Below are 20,271 nucleotides of genomic sequence, written 5' to 3'. Positions count from 1 at the left end.
ATATTAATTCATGTATTATGGGGATGATAAATTCCTGCACCCCCAGTCCTTCACTAGCATATAAGTTCCATGAAGGCAGGGACTTCATTCTCTACTCTATCCCCATTGCCAAGAACATTGTTTGACTCACATCAAGTATGAAATAAGTATTTTCAGAACAAATGAAGAAATGAGGACAGGCGTGGTGGCTCATGCCTGTAATCCCAGCACTTTGGGAGGCTGAGGCAGGTGGATCACAAGGTCAGGAGATCAAAACCATCCTGGCCAACATGGTGAAACCCTGTCTCTACTAGAAAGACAAAAATTAGCCAAGTGTGGTAGCTCCCACCTGTAGTCCCAGCTCCTTGGGAGGCTGAGGCAGGAGAATTGTTGAACCCGGGAGGCGGAGGTTGCAGTGAGCCAAGATTGCGCCACTGCACTCCAGCCTGGGTGGCAGAATGAGACTCCGTCAAAAAAAAAAAAAAAAAAAAAGGAAGGAAAAGAAAAGAAAGATTTATTTTCATTCAAAAAGAGAAGGGATGTCATCTCAGTGGTAAAATATGGCAGAATCAAATGTATAGAGGTTGAAAATTACAGGTTATTCTATTAACAGTAACAACACTAATAGCCAAAACCCATAAAGTATTCATCATGTGCCAGGCATTTCCAAGCACTGGAATCACATACTTTTTGGAGTGCATATCAACTTCATTTTCCTTCTTACAGGCCCTGCGGACCTATTCATATCTGAGATCCTGCATGCTAGCCACAATTGATTTGATTTGAAAGCAACACTGATTGAGAAAAGTCCATCTGTTAGCCAGAGACAGCATTCTTTTCCTTGCAAGTTTGAGCTGATTGATGTGTAGGCTAAAGAAGTTTGAAGATGAGTCATACTAATGGCAGGACACTTTTGAGTGAAGGGAACAGCTGCTGAGGCCCCTGAAGCTACACTGGTCTCTGCCCTTTCTGAAGCTTGTTGCTCAGTGTTTCCTTGGCTTAATGACATAGGTTACCCTGCTATCCTTCCAGTGAAATACACCCCCTTCATTTTTAAAACTAACAGAGCTAAGTCTCTTTGTTTTGTTAATTATTCATTCTCTTAAAAACAAAAAAAGCAAACAATCTCTAAATCAAGGAAACTTGAGTAAGGCAGTCCTTTCCACTCATTGTCTCATTTAATCCCTACCACATTATGAGAGATTATTACTGTTCCCATTTTGCACATGAAGAAACAAGGTTTGAACAGATCCAATACCTTTCCTAAAATCAGGAGTTAGTGATGGGGCAAGATTCCAGCTCTGGCCTGCATGACTTCAGAGCAGAGCTCTGAACTGTTATGTGGGGCTACAGGAAGGCCGGTAATAGGACTGCAGTGGAGATGAAGTTGGGAAGACTGGGCCAACATTGTGATACCATTCAGGATAAGTTAGAAAATAACACAGTGGGCCGGGCGCAGTGGCTCAAGCCTGTAATCCCAGCACTTTGGGAGGCCGAGACGGGCGGATCACGAGGTCAGGAGATCGAGACCATCCTGGCTAACACGGTGAAACCCCGTCTCTACTAAAAAATATAAAAAAAAAAAATTAGCCGGGCGAGGTGGCGGGCGCCTGTAGTCCCAGCTACTCGGGAGGCTGAGGCAGGAGAATGGCGTGAACCCGGGAGGCGGAGCTTGCAGTGAGCTGAGATCCGGCCACAGCACTCTAGCCTGGGCAACAGAGCGAGACTCCGTCTCAAAAAAAAAAAAAAAAAATAACACAGTGATGGGGCAACAACCAGATTTCACTCTGTCTGTGGATAAGATCCAATAAAAGCTCTTTAGTCTTATATTCCAACAATCTTTGGCAGAGAGGATATATACCAACACAGAATGTCGGTGTGATTAAGACGCTCTCTCTCTCTTTGACAGAGTTGACAGTGTTTAAAGAATGACAGGATACATTTTTTAGAAACATAAAAAAATTGGAGTTTTAACAATATATATTCAGAGATGGCTTGTAGTTGAGTATCACAAGGTTTGCAGTTAGGCAGGCACGTTTCTTGTCATTCTTGAAAACTCCCTCTCATTCTTACATGCCTAGAGAAGCTCTGCTGAAGACAGTTTGACATAAATGAGGCTGTGAATACAGAATTCCAAGGTAGGGAGGGGACGAGGAGAGAAAGGGTTTGATGAATTAACGTATGATTTGAAGAGAGTTAATAAAACAAAAAGCTTATGATTAGCCATAATCCCAGCATTTTGGGAGGCCGAGTTGGGACAATCACTTGAGGCCAGGAGTTTGAGACCAGCCTGGCTAACATAGCGGGACTTCTGCTCTACAAAAAAATTTAAAAATTACCTGTATATGATGGCACACTCCTATAGTCCCAGAAAGTTGGGAGGCTGAGGTGGGAGGATCACTTGAACCCAGGAGTTCCAGGCTGCAATGAGCTATTATGATGGTGCTACTGTACTCCAGCCTGAGAGAGCAAGACCTTGTCTCCAAAAACAAACAAAGTTATTTAAAAACACTCAGAATTCCAGCATTTTGGGATGCAAGGTGGGTGGATCACCTGAGGTCAGGAGTCTGAAACCAGCATGGCCAACATGGCGAAACCTCATCTCTAATAAAAATACAAAAATTAGCCAGGTGTGGTGGCAAGCACCTGTAAACCCAGCTACTGGGGGTAGGGATGGTGGGTCTACTGAGGCAGGAGGATCGCTTGATCCCGGGAGGTGGGGGTTGCACTGAGCCGAGATCGTGCCACTGCACTGCAGCCTGAGCAACAAAGCCATTCCATCTCAAAACAGCAACAACAACAACACCCATTCAGAAATCACCTTACAAAACATCCTTGCTGTCACAGAAATAATAAGTGGAATAATTGGTTTTCTCCAACTAAAATTGGATTGTATTTTTTCAATACTTTAAAAAATAATGTGCTTTGGAGGTGGGGAAGGGTGGGGAGGAAAAGCAAAAAATGAAAATAAAAATAATGTGCCTTGGGAAACATAGGCACATGGGGAAAATAGGCTTGAGCTCTATTTTCATATCCACCAAATAGTATAATTTTGTTTCTTTTTTTTGAGACAAGTCTCACTCCTATTGAGTTATTGGGACTACAGGTGTGTAAATAATTTCTTCAAAAAAAGTTCTGCTTTCTTCCATTTTGGAGTCAATTTTGCACACATTAGAATGCCTAATGTTACCCTAAAAAGACTCTGTTTATTTTTGTTTTCCAGCTGTCACATCTAAAGTTTTGGTGTGACAAAAGGAACAGCACTTGAATATAAAATTTTCTTTTTAATTCTCAGCAAGTCAAGTTACTTCTATAGAAGAGTGCCTACCCTTACAGGTGGAGCAATGGTGAGCGCACGCTTGGACAAGGGAGGGGAAGGGGTTCTTATACCAGATGCACGTGACCCCTGCTGCTGTGTCCTTCCCCTATTGTCTTGGGTTAGACCACACAGGCTTAACTAATTCCGATTGGCTAATTTAAAGAGAATGACAGGGTGAGTCATTTGGCGGGAGTCAGGGCAGAGCAGGTAGCCGGTAATCGGAATGAGTTAGGGTGGAGTAGGTAATTGAAAAACATTGCTTTACGAGGAAGTTAAGTTTAAAAGTAGAAGGCAAACAATTGAACATACTAACATATTAATTCTTTGAAAAGAAATTTAGAACTCATATCTAACACACCCTTTTGTTCTCCATATATTTCATCTTGGATAGTTTCTACTGTTACATCACCAAGTTCACTGATCCTTTTTCTGCAATTCTAATCTGCTATTAAGCTCACCCCATAAATTTTTAATTTCAGAAGTTCATTTTGGGTCAGGCGCAGTGGCTCACACCTGTAATCCCAACACTGTGGGAGGCCGAGGCAGGCGGATCATGAGGTCAGGAGATTGAGACCATCTTGGCCAACGTGGTGAAATCCCATCTCTACTAAAATACAAAATTTAGCCAGGCATGGTGGCGTGTGCCTGTAATCCCAGCTACTTGGGAGGCTGAGGCAGGGGAATCGCTTAAACCTGGGAGGTGGAGGTTGCAGTGAGCTGAGATTGCACCACTGCACTCCAGACTCCAGCCTGATGACAGAGCAGGACACCGTCTCAAACAAACAAGTTCATTTTGTTCCATTATAATATCTTCTATGTCTCCTCATTATGCTCATAGTTTTCATTTCTTGACCACAATAATAGTTATTTTAAAGTCCTTGTCTGCTATTCTATCATCTCGGTAATTCCTGGATATGTTTCTAATGGTTTATTTTTCTCCTGTTCATTGGTTGGATATTGTTGGATGTTGGATCTTATTGTTGTGAATAAGATGTTGTTGAGTACCTAAATTTTGTTTTCTTCCTTTAAAGAATGCTGGGTTTTCTTTTGTTAGGCAGATAAGTTGCTTGCAGATTAACTCTATCCTTTTGAGGCTTGTTTTAAACCTTGTCAGGGTTTGGTCAACAGGATTTGGAATAGTACTCTGACTACTCCAACTATGAATTTCTCTCAGGCCTGTGTGAGTAATGCTGATTTTTCTACTTGCAGCTCTCTGGAAGTTGTTCTTTCCACGTTTTTTGATATGTATGGTCTCATGGACTCTCATCCTTTGCACACACAAGTTAGAATTCATCCAAAGACCCAAGGAGACTCCTATACAAATTTCTAGAAGTCTTTTTCTGTGTACTCATTCTTTTCCAGTAATTTTGTCAGGCATTTGAACTACAGCAACTCAATCTTGAATAGGAGTTGGGTAAAATGAGGCTGAGATCTACTGGGCTGCATTACCAGAGGGTTAAGGCATTCTAAGTCACAGGATGAGATAGGAGGTCAGCACAAGATACAGGTCATAAAGACGTTGCTGATAAAACAGGTTGCAGTAGAGAAGCTGGCCAAAATCCACCAAAACAAAGATGACAATGAGAGTGGCCCCTGGTCGTCCTCACTGCTACACTCCCACCAGCACCATAACAGTTTACAAGTGCCATGGCAATGTTAGGAAGTTACCCTATATGGTCTAAAAAGGTGAGGCAAGAATAATCCACTCCTTGTTTAGCATATAATCAATAAATAACCAAAAAATGGGCAGCCAACAGCCCTCAGCGCTGCCATGCCTAAGGAGGAGCCATTCCTTTACTTTCCTAATAAACTTGCTTTCACTTTATGGAGTCATCCTGAATTTTTTCTTGTGCAAGATTTAAGAACCCTCTTTTGTATCAGGTCTGTATCAGGACTGCTTTCTGTTAACAATTTGTCCTGCAAGTTTAACCTGATTCAGCATCCCCAAACTTCTATCTCTCAACTTAGTGAAGCTAACATGCTCTATTTTTGTTCCTTCTTCCTGTACTAACGTCTAAAACGTACTTCCACACAGAAATCTAGCATGATTGCAGGGCTTACCTTAATTGTTTTTCTTCCCTCTTGTATCTCATTTCTGTGATGCCTATTGTCTTATTTGCGAAAACTATTTATCTTGTTTAGTTTGTTGTGTAATGGAGTAGCAGATCTAGTCCAGTACTAGTTATTTGATATGGCCAGAGGAAGAAGCTCTTTGAAAACATTTCTGTAGCAAATTTCTTTCTTCAAAATGAAATCTTACAGAATAAGGAGTGAAAAAGAGAATCAGTTTTTTGTTCAATAAATATTTCCTGATTCCATTAGCTATACTAAGCATGATGAAATAATAAGTTTTTTAAAAGTGCCCTCAAGGAATTTTCAGTCTAGTACTGTTTTTCAAACTTCAGTTTGTGAACACTAGAGGATTACTACATAACAATGAGCATTTTAAAGAAGAGAAGCAGAGAATATCAAAGGGCATCACAATAATAAGCGTAAGTATTTCAATAAACTTGAGTTCAATTTGTTATATACCTATATCCTAGGTCCTCATGTAAAATGTATTTCCTTTTTTTTTTTTTTTTTTTGAGACAGAGTCTCACTCTGTTGCTCAGGCTGGAGTTCAGTGTCATGATCTCGGCTCACTGCAACCTCTGCACCCCCGGTTCAAGTGATTCTTCTGCCTCAGCCTCCCAAGTAGCTGAGACTACAGGTTAATGCCACCACACCTGGCTAATTTTTGTATTTTTAGTAGAGATGGGATTTCACTATATCGGCCAGCATGGTCTCGAACTCCTGACCTCTTGATCTGCCTGTCTGCCTTCCTCGGCCTCCCAAAGTGCTGGGATTACAGGCGGGAGCCATCGTGCCCAGCTGTAAAATGTATTTCTTACTGTGTTACTTTTTTTTTTTTTAAATTGAGACAGAGTCTCACTCTGTCACCCAGGCTGGACTACAGTGGTGTGATCTTGGCTCACTGCAACCTCTGCCTCCCATGTTCAAGAGATCCTCTTGCTTTAGTCTGCTGAGTAGCAGGTAATACAGGCATGTGCCACCACCCCTGGTTAATTTTTGTATTTCCAGTAGAGATGAGGTTTCACCATGTTGGCCAGGCTGGTCTTAAACTCTTGACCTGAAGTGATCTGCTTGCCTTGGCCTCTCAAAGGGCTGAGATTATAGGTGTGAGCCACCCTGCCTGGCTTTGTTTTTGTTTTGTTTTGTTTTTTTGTTTGTTTGTTTTTGAGACAGGGTCTTGCTCTGTCACCCAGGCTGGAGTGCGGTGGCATGACCACGGCTCACTGTAGCCTTGTCCTCTGGCGCTCAAGTAACTGAGACTACAGCCGTGCCACCATGCCTGGCTGATTTTTAAATTTTAGTAGAGACAGGGACAAACCCTGTCTCTACTACAACATACTGTTGTCCTGGCTGGCCTCAAATTCCTGGGCTGAAGTGATCCTCCTCCCTCAGACTTCTAAATTGCTGGGATTACAGGTGTGAGCCACCACACCTGGCTAAAATATATTTCTTAATATGCTTCTTGCTTAGAAAAGTTTGAAAGCTAATGATCACGTGGAGGAGATTCTCTAGAAAAACTATCTTAAATTTGGAAATAAGGCAAAAAGGAACACAGCATGTTTCTTCAGTGTTCTACTGTTTAGGAAGCCCAGTCAAGGATCAAGCATCATTTAAGAGTTCCAGTCACTGGGCGCAGTGGCTCACGCCTGTTATCCCAACACTTGGGAGGCTGAGGCAAGTGGATCACCTGAGGTCAGGAGTTCAAGACCAGCATGGCCAACATGGTGAAACCCCTCTCTCTACTAAAAATACAAAAATTAGCCAGGCGTGGTGGTGGACGCCTGTAATCCCAGATACTCAGGAGGCTGAGGCAGATAATTGCTTGAACCCGGAAGGTAGAAGTTGCAGTGAGCCAAGATCACGCCACGGCACTCCAGCCTGGGCGAGGAGACTCCATCTCAAAAAAAAAAAAAGTTCCAATCAAGTATTATTTGATTATCTACAGCACCACCATCCAATAGGACTTGCAGTGATGGAAATGTTTTATATCTGTGCTGTTCAATACAGTAGCACTAGATACATGTGACAATTGAATACTTGAAATGTGTCTAGGGTAATGGAGGAATTGGATTTTTGATTGTATTTAATTTGTTAAAATTTAAATGAAAGTGGCCAAAAGTAGAGGAATGTATCTTTATTTGACTTCGAGACTTACTCTTAATTAAGAACTCTGACTTAGTCGAATAATGTTGACTAACAGATTTGTGTCTCTCAGAAAAGACAATTTCAAAGATTATAGTTTCATTGCCTTGTAAGACATTGACAGGTTTTGTATCTAATCTAGCAGTCTTATAAAGTTGGCCCTCTGTATCCACGGGTTTGGCATCTGGGGATTCAACCAACTAAGAATTGAAAATATTAAAATAAAAATAAATAGTACAACAATAAAAATTAATATAAATAAAAATGCAGTAGAGTGATTATTAACACAGAATTTACATTGTATTATGTATTAAGTAATCTAGAGATGTTTTCAAGTATACGGGATGGGTTGGAAGCAGTGGTTCACACCTGTAATCCAGCACTTTGGGAGGTCAAGGGGGGTGGATCACTTGAGGTCAGGAGTTCGAGACCAGTGGTTCACACCTGTAATCCCGGCACTTTGGGAGGTCAAGGGGGGTGGATCACTTGAGGTCAGAAGTTCGAGACCAGCCTGGCCAACATGGTGAAACCCCATCTATACTAAAAATACAACAATTAGCTGGATGTGGTGGTGGGTGCCTATAATCCCAGCTACTCAGGAGGCTGAGGCAGGAGAATCACTTGAACTAGGAAGGCGGAGGTTGCAGTGAGCTGAGATCACGTCACTGCACTCCAGGCTGAGCAACAGAGTGAGACTTTGTCTCAAAATAAATAAATAAATAAAAATAAAAAATAAAGTATATGGAAATTAGCTGGGCCTGGTGGCATGTGCCTGTAACCCCAGCTACTCAGGAGACAGACGCAGGAGAATTGCTTGAACCCAGGAGGCAGAGGTTGCAGTGAACCAAGATTGTGCCACTACACTCCAGCCTGGGTGACAGAGCAAGACTCTGTCTCAAAAAAATAAAAAATAAAAAATAAATAAATACATAAAGTATACAGGAAGATGTGCGTACTTATATGCAAGTAGTATGACATTTCATATAAGGAACATAAGCATCCCCAATTTTGGTATCAGTGGGAACCGTAGAACCAGTTTCCAGTAGATGCTAAGGGATACTATACTAACATTGTTTTCTAAAAATGTCTGTAAATATTCAGTTCCTTATAATATTCTTTGAACCAGCTTTACCATCTTATTGGCTCCCTCATTAATGAGTTAGGCAAAATCATTCACAGGTGTTCATTCATATCAAAGAATCACATTTTTAACTTTTTGAAAGCCATATGTCCAAAAACAATGCGATAAGTGCAATATGAAAGTATGTTGTGGAATCAGGAACTAATTTGTTCTCTGCCTAAGCTTCACCTAAGATAAGTATAGTTGATTGTTAGGAGAAAATGCCATTGAATTATCCAAGAAGGTGATTTTTGAACTGTCTTAGCAGGCAATACATTTTTCTTTTTCTTTCCTTTTCTTTTTTTTTTTTTGAGACAGTCTTGCTCTGTCGCGCAGGCTGCAGTGCAATGGCGAGATCTTGGCTCACTGCAAGCTCTGCCTCCCGGATTCACGCCATTCTCCTGCCTCAGCCTCCCGAGTAGCTGGTACTACAGGTGCCCGCCACCACGCCCCGGCTAATTTTGTGTGTGTGTGTGTATTTTTTAGCAGAGACGGGGTTTCACCCTGTTAACCAGGATGGTCTCGATTTCCTGACCTCATGATCTGCCCGCCTAGGCCTCCCAAAGTGCTGGGATTACAGGCGTGAGCCACTGCGCCCAGCCAATACAGACTTTTTCTTATGCAGCAGGGATGAGAGTGGTCCTTCAAGCCAAAGAACTACTCATCAGTCATTCACAAGCATTGTAAGCAGTTCGCTTGTGTTAGAGTGGGGTTGCCTGTATCCAGGTGGGAATTAGAGGTGAGCCTAGACAGGAAGGGTAGAAGCAAGGCATAGTGAAAAGAGCACTGGCTTCAGTCAGGAAGCAGATTTGCATCCTAACTCTACCTAGAGCTACTTATTAATAATTTGGCTTTTTGAGCCTGTTTGCATAACTGTAAATTGGGGCATTAATAACTTCTCCATGTTGTGTTAGGATTATATTAGATAGCCAAGTAAATCACATAGTACATTGGTGCTGTAGATGTTTAATAAATTACAGTTATAATTATTAATTAGAAAGTGGTCAACAATTTCACATGGTGCCATGTTGGAATAAGATAAATAATATTAAATAATCTGTAATCGGATTTCCCAATCAGGAAGTTATTGACGACTCTGGCAAGAACTGCTTTAAAGGAGCAGGACCAGAATGTGTTGAGAAATGGACGGAAGGTGAGGAAATGAGGAAGCGGATAGCTAGTCCTTTCAGAAACCTTGCCCTGAATAGGAGAGAGGTGATTCAGTTCAACACTTACGAGAATCTTTTTTGTAGATTGAGGAGACTTGAATATTTTTGTATCCTGCAGAGAGAAATGGATGAAGAAGACCGAAGATAATGATGAAGGAATGATTTGGAATAGGATTCACAGCAAGAGAGACAGAAGGGAAAGACATTGAAGAAACAGACTGGTTAACGCATGAAGAAAATGGAGCAGAGGAAAACACGTCCATGTTTTTCAACTCTAATGAGAACAGGTCTGATGTGAAGGGAGTTGGAGGAGAAGGGAAAGTTTGATGATGCACAGTATGCATCCCAGAAGGCTCTTGACAACCAAAGTGTCCACAGCAGATTCGTCCAGTCTAGGTAGACCATGCATAGAGAATTTCAAAGAAAAGCAGAAGGGATTTCCAAACCTTTACCATAATCCAGGGAGGAGAAGACGGGACGTCAAAATATGGTCTTGAGTATGGAAGCATTGGGTCGCAAAGGCCTGAACAACTGCTGAAATCAAGGACAAATATTATGGTATATAGCCCTGGGTCAACTTGTATTTTAGAAACGAATTAAGAAAACCAAAACAATTGCAAAGCCCGCCCCATGCTCTACCAATCTTCCCTCCTCGATCTCTTCATTGGGCCAGAGTCACGCAAACACTCTGGATTAAACATGCATGGTCTAACACTGATTGGCATGTTGAAGAATCCGTCTGTGGCCAGCGATTGGCGGGCGTGTCTAGGCTCTAGCCAATCCGGAAAGGGGCGGGCTGGTTAAGCTTCAGGTTCCTTAGATCCACGGGTCAGCCCAGTAACTGACTCCTCTTCTCCCGTCTCTCGGGTGTCTAATGGAGCTTTCCTACCAGACCCTCAAATTCACGCATCAGGCGCGGGAAGCGGTAAGGAACGCATATATAAAAAATACTTATATCAAGAACACCTCTCCTGTTGCTGCAGGCCGATTCCGAGTCTCCGGTTGCTATGGCGACAGAGTCCGCTACTAGAGCAGCTCAAACGCAGTGAGAGGCGCTTAGTCCCTGTGGTTAAATCCCTGGTTTGCAGCCGTGAACGGGGGAAAAATAAATGAGACGCAGGCGGGTTTGGGGGTGATAACGGGTCGGATGAAAGGGACGGCAGGGTCGGTTCCTGATTGAGGAAATGAGGTATTGAGTGTTATTAGACGCTGGATCTTGATTGGGTGAATGGATTTGGGGAGTGGTCAAAATTAGATTGTTGAAAGGCAGTAAATCATTGACCTGGGAGTGGGTTAGAATATTGGCTTCTGATCTTGATTTACCATTACTAAGGCGAGAGATCTTAGGCATTTAATTCCCTTCTTGGGCTTCAGTTTCTCCATTTGAAAGTCAAGGAATTGGACTGTAATCTTTTTCACACGAAGATTATATGAGTTATAAAATACATTAAGTGGTTTCCCGTGGTCTGTATCATCTGCTACTGGCCAGCAATTCTTTCCACAGCGATGAACATGAATTGAGGACACACTTGTCTGCCAGGCACTGGGGAGATAAAAACAATGTGGGGGCGGAGGGAAGGAAAAATAAAATTAAAGTTAAAAAATACATCTACCTGGATCTCATTCCCAGAGGTTCAGAATTACTGGCTTGGGATGAGCCCTATGCGTCAGTATTTTTAGAAAGCTCAACAGGTGATTACTGTGTGTAGCCAAGGTTATGAACCAGAGCTCTAGTATCTCCTACCTTTTAAAAACTAATAATACACAAAAAGGTAACCCTCTGTTTTGCTTCATACCCCTCTACAGTTACCAACCTCTGTTTATTTCTCTCCACCTTCTAGAAAGGGTTGGCTACACATGTTGTTGCTACTTCCTTACCTCCGGATTGTACTTAAGCCTATTTCAATCTGAGCATGAACTATCTGCCTCAGAATCTTCTGGGTTACCCCTTATTAGAGCAGATTCTTGGGCCTCACCAGGACACTGAATCAGAAACCCCTTGGGATGGTTTCTTGAAACTTGCACTTTAAGCACCAACTGCACATTTGAAAAACACAGCCGTAAACTTTCTCATATATTTTCATAGACTTCTAGTACTATCTTTTATAAATTTATCTTTTTGGAGACAGAGTCTTGCCAGGCTGGAGTGTAGTAGCATGATCTCATCTCACTGCAGCCTCCACCTCCCGGGTTCAAGTGATTCTCCTGCTTCAGCTTCCCGAGTAGCTGGGACTACAGGTACGCGCCACCATGCCCGGCTAATTTTTTGTATTTTTAGTGGAGACGGGGTTTCACCATGTTGCCCAGGTTGGTCTCAAAATTTTGAGCTCAGGCAATCTGCCCCCCTTGGCCTCCCAAAGTGCTAGGATTTCAGGCATGAGCCACTATGCCCAGCCAACTTCTTCCTCCTCCTCCTCCTCCTCCTACTCCTCTTCTTCATGTTCTTCCCCTTCTTCTCCCTTTCCTTCTTCTTCTTTTTTTTTTGACAGTTTGCTTTTGTTGCCCAGGCTGGAGTGCAATGGTGTGATCTCGGCTCACCACAACCTCTGCCTCCCGGGTTCAAGCGATTCTCCTGCCTCAGCCTCCCAGCTGGGATTACAGGCATGTGCTACCACACCCAGCTATTTTGTTGTTGTTGTTGTTTGTTTGTTTGTTTGTTTGTTTCAGTAGAAATGGAGTTTCTCCATGTTGGTCAGGCAGGTCTCGAATTCCTGACCTCAGATGATCCACCTGCCTTGGCCTCCCAAAGTGCTGAGATTACAAGCGTGAGCCACCGTGCTCGGCCAAACTTCCAATACTATCTATATGCCAAAAACTCCCCCAAACTACCTCGACTGGACTTCTTCGTTAAGCCCCAGACCCATGACCCAGAAGATAAAATGTGGAGAGGACAATGGATCAACTGATTACTTGACATATCCACTGGGGTGTTGCAAGTATCTGCATTGTCTGCACTGTGTGTGTTTGTGTGTGTGTGTGTGTGTGTGTTTGTTTGAGACAGGGTTTCACTCTTTCACTCAGGCTGGAGTGCAGTGGTGCGATCACGGCTCACTGCAGTCTCAACCTGCTCAAGGGATCCTCCTGCCCCAGCCTTCCAAGTAGCAGGAACTACAGGCTTGCACCACCATGCCCGGCTAATTTTTCTGTATATTTAGTAGAGATGGCTTTTGCCATGTTGCCTAGGTTGATCTTGAACTCCTAGGCTCAAGTGATCCTCCTACTTCGGCCTCCCAAAGTTCTGGAATTAATAGGCATGAGCCACTATGCCTTGCATCTTAACTTGTTTAACAACTACTTGTTCTCCTCCTTCTCCTTTTCCTTTTCTCCTTCTTTTTCTTCTTTTCTTCAACAGGGTCTCATTCTGTCACCCAGGCTGGAATGCAGTGGTGTGATCTCAGCTCACTGCAACCTCAGTCTCCTGGGCTCAAGTGATTCCCCCACCTCAGCTTCCCAAGACGCTGGAACCACAGACATGTACCACCACACTCGGTTGAATTTTGTATTTTTTGTAGAGAGTTTCACCGTGTTGCCTGGGCTGGTCTCAAACTCCTGGGCTCAAGTGATCCACCTGCCTTGGCCTCCCAAAGTGCTGGGATTACAGGCATGAGCCATTGTGTCTGGCTTAATGCTTCACTTTTTACTGTCCTCTCTAAAACCTGTACCTTTCCCAGTCTCTCCATTGGGGAAACCACCCCAATGAAACTACCATTCATCTGATTGCTGAAATCAGAATTCTGGGGGTCATCCTTAGCTCTTTCTTTCTCCTAGTCCCTCCCCTCTGTCCTCTACGAGAGGAAGACATCAGCAAATTTTATTGATTCTACTTCTATAATGTATCTTTAATAATCCATATCTTCACATCCACCTCCTGATCTGAACCTCCATACTCTCTCACTGGAACCACATTAATAGCGTCTTAGCTATTTCCCATTGGTTTTTGCCTCTCTCTAGTCCATTCTTCATCCAACGATCAGGGTGATTTCCTTAAAATAGTGCCACTCTTTTAATGGGGTCCTTTTAATGGCTTTCCATTACACTTGTGATAAACCCTCCTAATCTTGACTAGACCTACAAAGCACTGCAGTAAAGCCCAACCTCTGCCTCCATGCTCTTCCTCTCCATTTTCTGTGTTGCCTCTCAGTGCTCCAGCCACATTCTCCCTAATTTGACGTCTCACAACTCCATATAGTCTATACCATATATTTAGTATTTAATTGGATTAATTATATTATTATGTGTTGCTTGCATGTAATAGATAATATAAACTTCTTGAAACTTGAAAGCAAGACAGGAACCCAAGCCTTATTTTTTGTTTTAGTCCCTAGATGGTGCTAAGAGCAATATTTAGGTATGCACACTGATGGTTTGATCTCTTGGGGTCTATGTGCAAGGAACTGTGCTGAGTAGGGATCTGGAGAAGCTGGAGGAGGGAATGTGATCCAGTGTGTTAGATATAAAGAGGGCTGCACGTCCACAAAACACTCTGATCACCTACATCATCTACTGTATTGAGATTTTCTGAATATTTTCTTTGTATTTGGTTTATTTTCATTGTTTCAAATTATTTATTTACACATATATTTTCAATTTTAATTTTTAACAAAGTAATAGCAGCACATCATTTAAAATTATAATAGTTCAACAAAAATTGAGAAGAGTCTCCTGCTTCACCTCACCTGACCCTTAATTAATTACTGCTCCCCAGAAGCAACTACTTCGACTTCTAGCAGCTTCTTCAAAATAACATGTTTATACTCTTTTTTTTTGAGATGGAGCTTTGCTCTTGATGCCCAGGCTAGAGTGCAATGGTGTGATCTCAGCTCACTGCAACCTCCGCCTCCTGGGTTCAAGTGAATCTCCTGCCTCAGCCTCCCGAGTAGCTGGGACTACAGGCACCCGCCACCACGCCTGGCTAATTTTGTATTTTTAGTAGAGATAGGGTTTCTCCATTTTGGCCAGGCTGGTCTTGAACTCCCAACCTCAGTTGATCTGCCTGCCTCGGCCTCCCAAAGTGCTGGGATTACAGGCATGAGCCTCCACCCCAGGCCCCAGTTACTTTCTTTCTTTCTTTTTTAGAAACTGACAGTCTCTCCCAGGCTGGAGCGCATTGGCATGATTTAGCTCATTGCAGCCTTGAATTCTTGGGCATAAATGATCCTCCCACCTCAGCCTCCCAAGTTGCTGGGACTACAAGTGTGCACCACCTCACCTGGTTAAACTTTTTATTTTTTGTAGAGACAGATCTCACTATGTTGCACAGGCTGGTTTCAAACCCCTGGCCTCGAGTGATCTTTCCCCATCCACCACCTTGGCCTTCTAAAGTGCTGGGATTATAAGCATGAGCCATGGCACTCAGCCTGCAGGTATAGTTTTTTTGTTTTTTGTTTTTGTTAGATGAAGTCTCACTCTGTCACCCAGGCTGGAATGCAATGGCACGATCTTGGCTCACTGCAACCTCTGCCTCCTGGTTTCAGCGATTCTCCTGCCTCAGCCTCCCGAGTAGCTGGGACTCTAGGCACATGCCACCATGCCCGACTAATTTTTGTATTTTTAGTAGAGATGGAGGTTTAACCATGTTGATCAGGCTGATCTTGAACTCTTAACCTCATGATCCACCTGCCCGGGCCTCCCGAGGTGTTGGGATTACAGGCGTGAGCCACCGCCCCCATCCCAGGTATGTTTTTTATTAATGGCTGAATGTTCCTTTTTCACTGTATCTTGTTCTTGCAAGATGTCATGGTTTCTTTCGTCTCTCTGAGATTTTCCTTTTCTTCCTTCCTGCCTGCCTTTCTTTTTCTTTCTTTCCCTTTTTCTTTCTTTTGTTTCCTTCCTCCCTTCTCTTTGTTTCCTTCCCTCCCTCCCTGCTTTCTTCCTTCCTTTCTTCTTCTTCTTCTTCTTTTTTTTTTTTTTTTTGAGACAGAGTCTCCCTCTGTCGCCCAGGCTGGAGTGCAGTGGCGTGATCTCGGCTCACTGCAACCTCCGGCCCTCCAGGTTTAAGCAATTCTCTGCCTCAGCCTCCATAGTAGCTGGGATTACAGGCGTGTGCCACCACGCCCTGCTAATTTTTTTGTATTTTTAGTAGAGACGGGATTTCACCATCTTGGCCAGGCTGGTCTTGAACTCCTGACCTCATGATGCACCCGCCTCAGCTTTCCAAAGTGCTGGGATTACAGCCATGAGCCACCGCGCCTGACCTCTTTTTCTTCTAACATTTTGTCTGTTTCCCCTTATGTTCCTTTTTGTATTTTTAAATTTGTGGTTTTGTCTTTCATGTGGGATATTTTCCTCAAAAGTCAGTGATACATGGTTGTCCATTTATTTTTAAGAATGAGACACCTAGGCTGGGCATGGTGGCTCACACCTCTAATGCCAACACTTTGGGAGGCCGAGGCAGATGGAGTGCTTGAGGCCAGAGGTCGAGACCAGCCTGGGCAACGTGGTGAAACCCTGTGTCTACTAAAAATACAAAGTTAGCTGGGCATGGTGGCACCACCCCTGTGTCAGAGGTGGGAGGGTCGCTTAAGTCCAGGAGTTTGAGACCAGCCTGGGCAACATAGTGAGACCTCATCTCAACAAAAAATAAGCAAAATGAACTGGGCATGGTGGCAAGTGCTGGTGGTCCCAGCTACCTAGAGGGCTAAAGTGGGAAGATCACTTGGGACCAGCAGGTTGAGGCTGCAGTGAGCCGTGATCACACCACTGCACTCCAACCTAGGCAACACATGGAGACCCTGTCTAAAAAAAAAAAAAAAAAAAAAAAAAGAAGAATGAGACACCTAAAAGTTAATTAGAATTTGTGTGTTTTAGAGGAGACTTGTCTCATAACGACAGTTTTTCTTTAGGATGATCAGGTACCAGGGCCCTTTTCATTGGGGGATGCCAAATGTCAGTTATGTGTAGGTCTTTTTTCTGAGGCCTTCAATTTCTATGCTCTCCTTCAGGGAATAAGGGCAAAATAAGTTTGGATGCCAGCAATGTTGGAGGGAACAGAGGAAGACTTTATGGGGGTGAAGGCAGGGAATGGAAGGTGGGGTTTCACCTCTCTCTTCAGTATATAGGCTTCCACTGAATTATCCCTTTCTTCAGGTAGTCCTGGTAGTCCTGGTAGTCCAGTCTTCTGCCTGGGTAGGGGAAGAATTGTAACTTAATTAGAGAAGGGGAGGGAATCTGAAATACTCTGTTCAGCATGTTCTTTATACCTCACTTCTGCCCTTGGAGGTGCCTGATGACTGCAGAGGAACCTGGTGTCCTCATTTCTGTAACTTTCTAGGGTTCTGCCATAGATATATGTTTTCTCTTTTTCCTTCTTCTTTTCTTTTTCTTTCTTTCTTTTTTTTTTTTTTTTTTTTTTCCTGAGATGGAGTTTTGCTCTGTCTCCAGGTGGGAGTACAGTGGCATGATCTTGGCTCACTGCAACCTCTGCCTCCTGGGTTCAAGCGATTCTCCTGTCTCAGTCTCCCGAGTTGCTAGGACTACAGGCATGCGCCACCATGCCAAGCAAATTTTTCTATTTTTAGTACAGACAGGGTTTCATCATGTTGGCCAGGATGGTTTGATTTCTTGACCGCGTGATCTGCCCACCTTGGCCTCCCAAAGTGCTGGGATTACAGGCGTTAGCCCCCGCGCCTGGCCTCTTCTTTTGTTTTTTGGTTTTCTTTTGAGACAAAAGAAGTCTGACTTGACTGTCACCCAGGCTGGAGTACAGTGGCACAATTTCAGCTCACTGCAACCTCCACCTCCTGGGTTCAAGCAATTCTCCCACCTCAGCCTCCTGAGTAGCTGGGACTACAGGCATATGCCACCACACCCGGCTAATTTTTGTATTTTATTTTTATTTTTGGTAGAGACAGGGTTTCACCATGTTGGCCAGGCTGGTCTTGAACTCCTGACCTCAAGTGATCCACCTGCCTTAGCCTCCCAAAGTGCTGGGATTATAGGCATGAGCCACTGTGCCTGGCCTCTGCTTCTTATTGACTTCTTTACCTATAGGTGTTGGTTTTCTTTATTTTTGGTTTTCTTTGCTTTTGGCTTTCTTGCTTTAAGTCAACTGGTGTTTATCCATTTGCTTCCCATGTGTCAATTTCCTTCCTTCCTTCCTTCCTTCCTTCCTTCCTTCCTTCTTCTTCTTCTTCTTCTTTTCTTTCCTTCCTTCCTTCCTTCTTTCTTTCTTTATTTTTTTCTTCCTTCCTTCCTTCCTTTTGTTCTTTTTCTTTCTTTCCCTCCCTCCCTCCCTCCCTTCCTTCCTTCCTTCCTTCTTCTTTCTTTCATTCGTTCTTTTTCTTTCTTTCCTTCCTTCCTTCCTTCTTCTTTCTTTCTCTCCCTCCCTCCCTCCTTCCTTCCTTCTTCCTTCCTTCTTCCTTCCTTCTTCTTTCTTTCTTCTCTTTTCTTTCTTTTCTTTCTTTCCTTCCTTCCTTCTTCCTTCCTTCTTCCTTCCTTCTTCCTTCCTTCCTTTTGTTCTTTTTCTTTTCTTTCTTTCTTTCTTTCTCTCTCTCTCTCTCTTTCTTTCTCTCTCTCTCTTCTTTCTTTCTTCTTTCTTTCTTTATTTTTTTTCTTCCTTCCTTCCTTCCTTTTGTTCTTTTTCTTTCTTTCCCTCCCTCCTCCCTCCCTTCCTTCCTTCCTTCTTCTTCTTTCTTTCATTCGTTCTTTTTCTTTTCTTTCTCTCCCTCCCTCCCTCCCTTTCTTCCTCCCTCTCTCCTTCCTCTTTCTTTCTCTCTTCTTTCTCTCTCTCTCTCTTTCTTTCTTCTTTCTTTCTTTCTTTCTTTTCTTTTCTTTCTCTCTCTCTCTCTCTCTCTCCTTCTCTCTCTCTTTCTCTCTGTCTTTCTTTCTTTCTTTTTTTGAGACAGAGCTTCACTCTTGTTACCCAGGCTAGGGTGCAATGGCACAATCTCAGTTCACCACAACCTCCGCCTCCCAAGTTCAAGTGATTCTCCTGCCTCAGCCTCCCGAGTAGCTGAAATTACAGGCATGCACCTCCACGCCCGGCTAATTTTTTTTTTTTTTTTTAAGTAGAAACGAGGTTTCTCCATGTTGGTCAGGCTGGTCTTGAGCTCCTGACCTCAAGTGATCTGCCTGCCTTGGCCTCCCAAAGTGGTGGGATTACAGGCGTGAGCTACCATGCCGGGCTCGCTCGGTCTTTTCTTCTCTTTTCTTTTCTTTTCTTTTCTTTCTGTGTTTGTTTGGAAACAGGGTCTCACCCTTTTGCCCAGGCTGGAATGTGTTGGTGCCATCAAAGCTCACTGCAGCCCTGACCTCTTGGGCTCAATCGATCCTCCTGCTTCAGCCTCTGGAGTAGCTGGGACCACGGGCATGCATCACCATTCCCGGCTAATTTTAAAATTTTTTTATAGAGATAGCTGTTTCCTTACGTTGCTCAGGCCAGTTTTGAACTCCTGTCCTCACACAATCCTCCCACTTCAGCCTTCCACAGTGCTGGGATTACAGGTGTGAGCCCACTTGCCTGGTTTGGGTCATAGATTTTTATTCCTTTACCATAATTTTAATACGGCTTTGGGAGGGAGCAGAGATAAGTGGTCTCAAGAACACTTTTTATTTAGATATTTATTGAGTGCCTACTGGGTACAAAGAATCCTACTAGTTGCTATTGCAGAGGGTAGGTTCAGAGAAGTGAATATTTAAAAAATTTGCTAACATATGATTCATACCTAAAATACTTTTTAAATTGATTTCAAGCTAGGCATTTGCTAAACATGTTTATATATTCAAATTTAGTTTTCAATATGGTTATTTCTTTCGATATTGTAGGGTCTGGTGGCTGAGCATGAGAATGGATATTAGACGCTTTTGAATTTATATCTTGGTTTTCACCTGATTAACAGTAAGGCAAATGTGCATTTATTCATTAACTCATATGATAAACGCAATTTATTGCCTGCTTTCTGTAAAACGTGGTACTGGTGATTTGAGATATGCCTGAACGGGATTAGTGACACTAACACTACTGATTATTTTTAGAAAGGCCAACTTCTCTTGGTTTTCATGATACTACCATCTCTTTGTTTCCTACATTTCTTTCTGGTCTCCTTGATGAGCTGCTCTTTCTCTGTCCCTTAAATTCTTGTTCTTTAGGATCTAAATTTGTCTTTTCTAATCAGCCCCTTTACCAATTTAATAAAGCGTCCCTTCTTGATTCATGGAGTAGATATCACCACACCATTCTTTTTTTTTTTTTTTTTTTTTTTTGAGACGGAGTCTCGCGCTGTCACCCAGGCTGGAGTGCTGTGGCCGGATCTCAGCTCACTGCAAGCTCCGCCTCCCGGGTTCACGCCATTCTCCTGCCTCAGCCTCCCGAGTAGGTGGGACTACAGGCGCCGCCACCTCGCCCGGCTAGTTTTTTTTGTAGTTTTTAGTAGAGACGGGGTTTCACCGTGTTAGTCAGGATGGTCTCGATCTCCTGACCTCGTGATCCGCCCGTCTCGGCCTCCCAAAGTGCTAGGATTACAGGCTTGAGC

The 20,271-nt window shown here is 43.2% G+C and overlaps 1 protein-coding gene across 3 annotated transcripts in view; it reads left to right on the top strand.

Annotated features, from left to right (window-relative positions):
• Positions 1-20,271, top strand: part of KATNAL2 (katanin catalytic subunit A1 like 2) — a 120,571-nt gene that overhangs the window by 13,820 nt on the left and 86,480 nt on the right. For 2 of the 3 annotated variants that reach the window (XM_033177826.1, XM_033177825.1), the window contains exon 2: positions 9,921-10,727. The exons of the other annotated variant lie outside the window; for it this stretch is intronic. In XM_033177826.1, coding sequence (XP_033033717.1) covers positions 10,677-10,727 — 51 coding nt within the window. In that variant the 5' untranslated portion in view covers positions 9,921-10,676. The remainder of the gene's footprint in view (positions 1-9,920; positions 10,728-20,271) is intronic. 3 annotated transcript variants of the gene reach the window in all.

This window comes from Trachypithecus francoisi, unplaced genomic scaffold (assembly GCF_009764315.1).
Source record: "Trachypithecus francoisi isolate TF-2019V2 unplaced genomic scaffold, Tfra_2.0 Lachesis_group19, whole genome shotgun sequence".
NCBI classification, from domain to species: domain Eukaryota; kingdom Metazoa; phylum Chordata; class Mammalia; order Primates; family Cercopithecidae; genus Trachypithecus; species Trachypithecus francoisi.
This window is presented reverse-complemented; position numbering and strand designations above follow the sequence as displayed.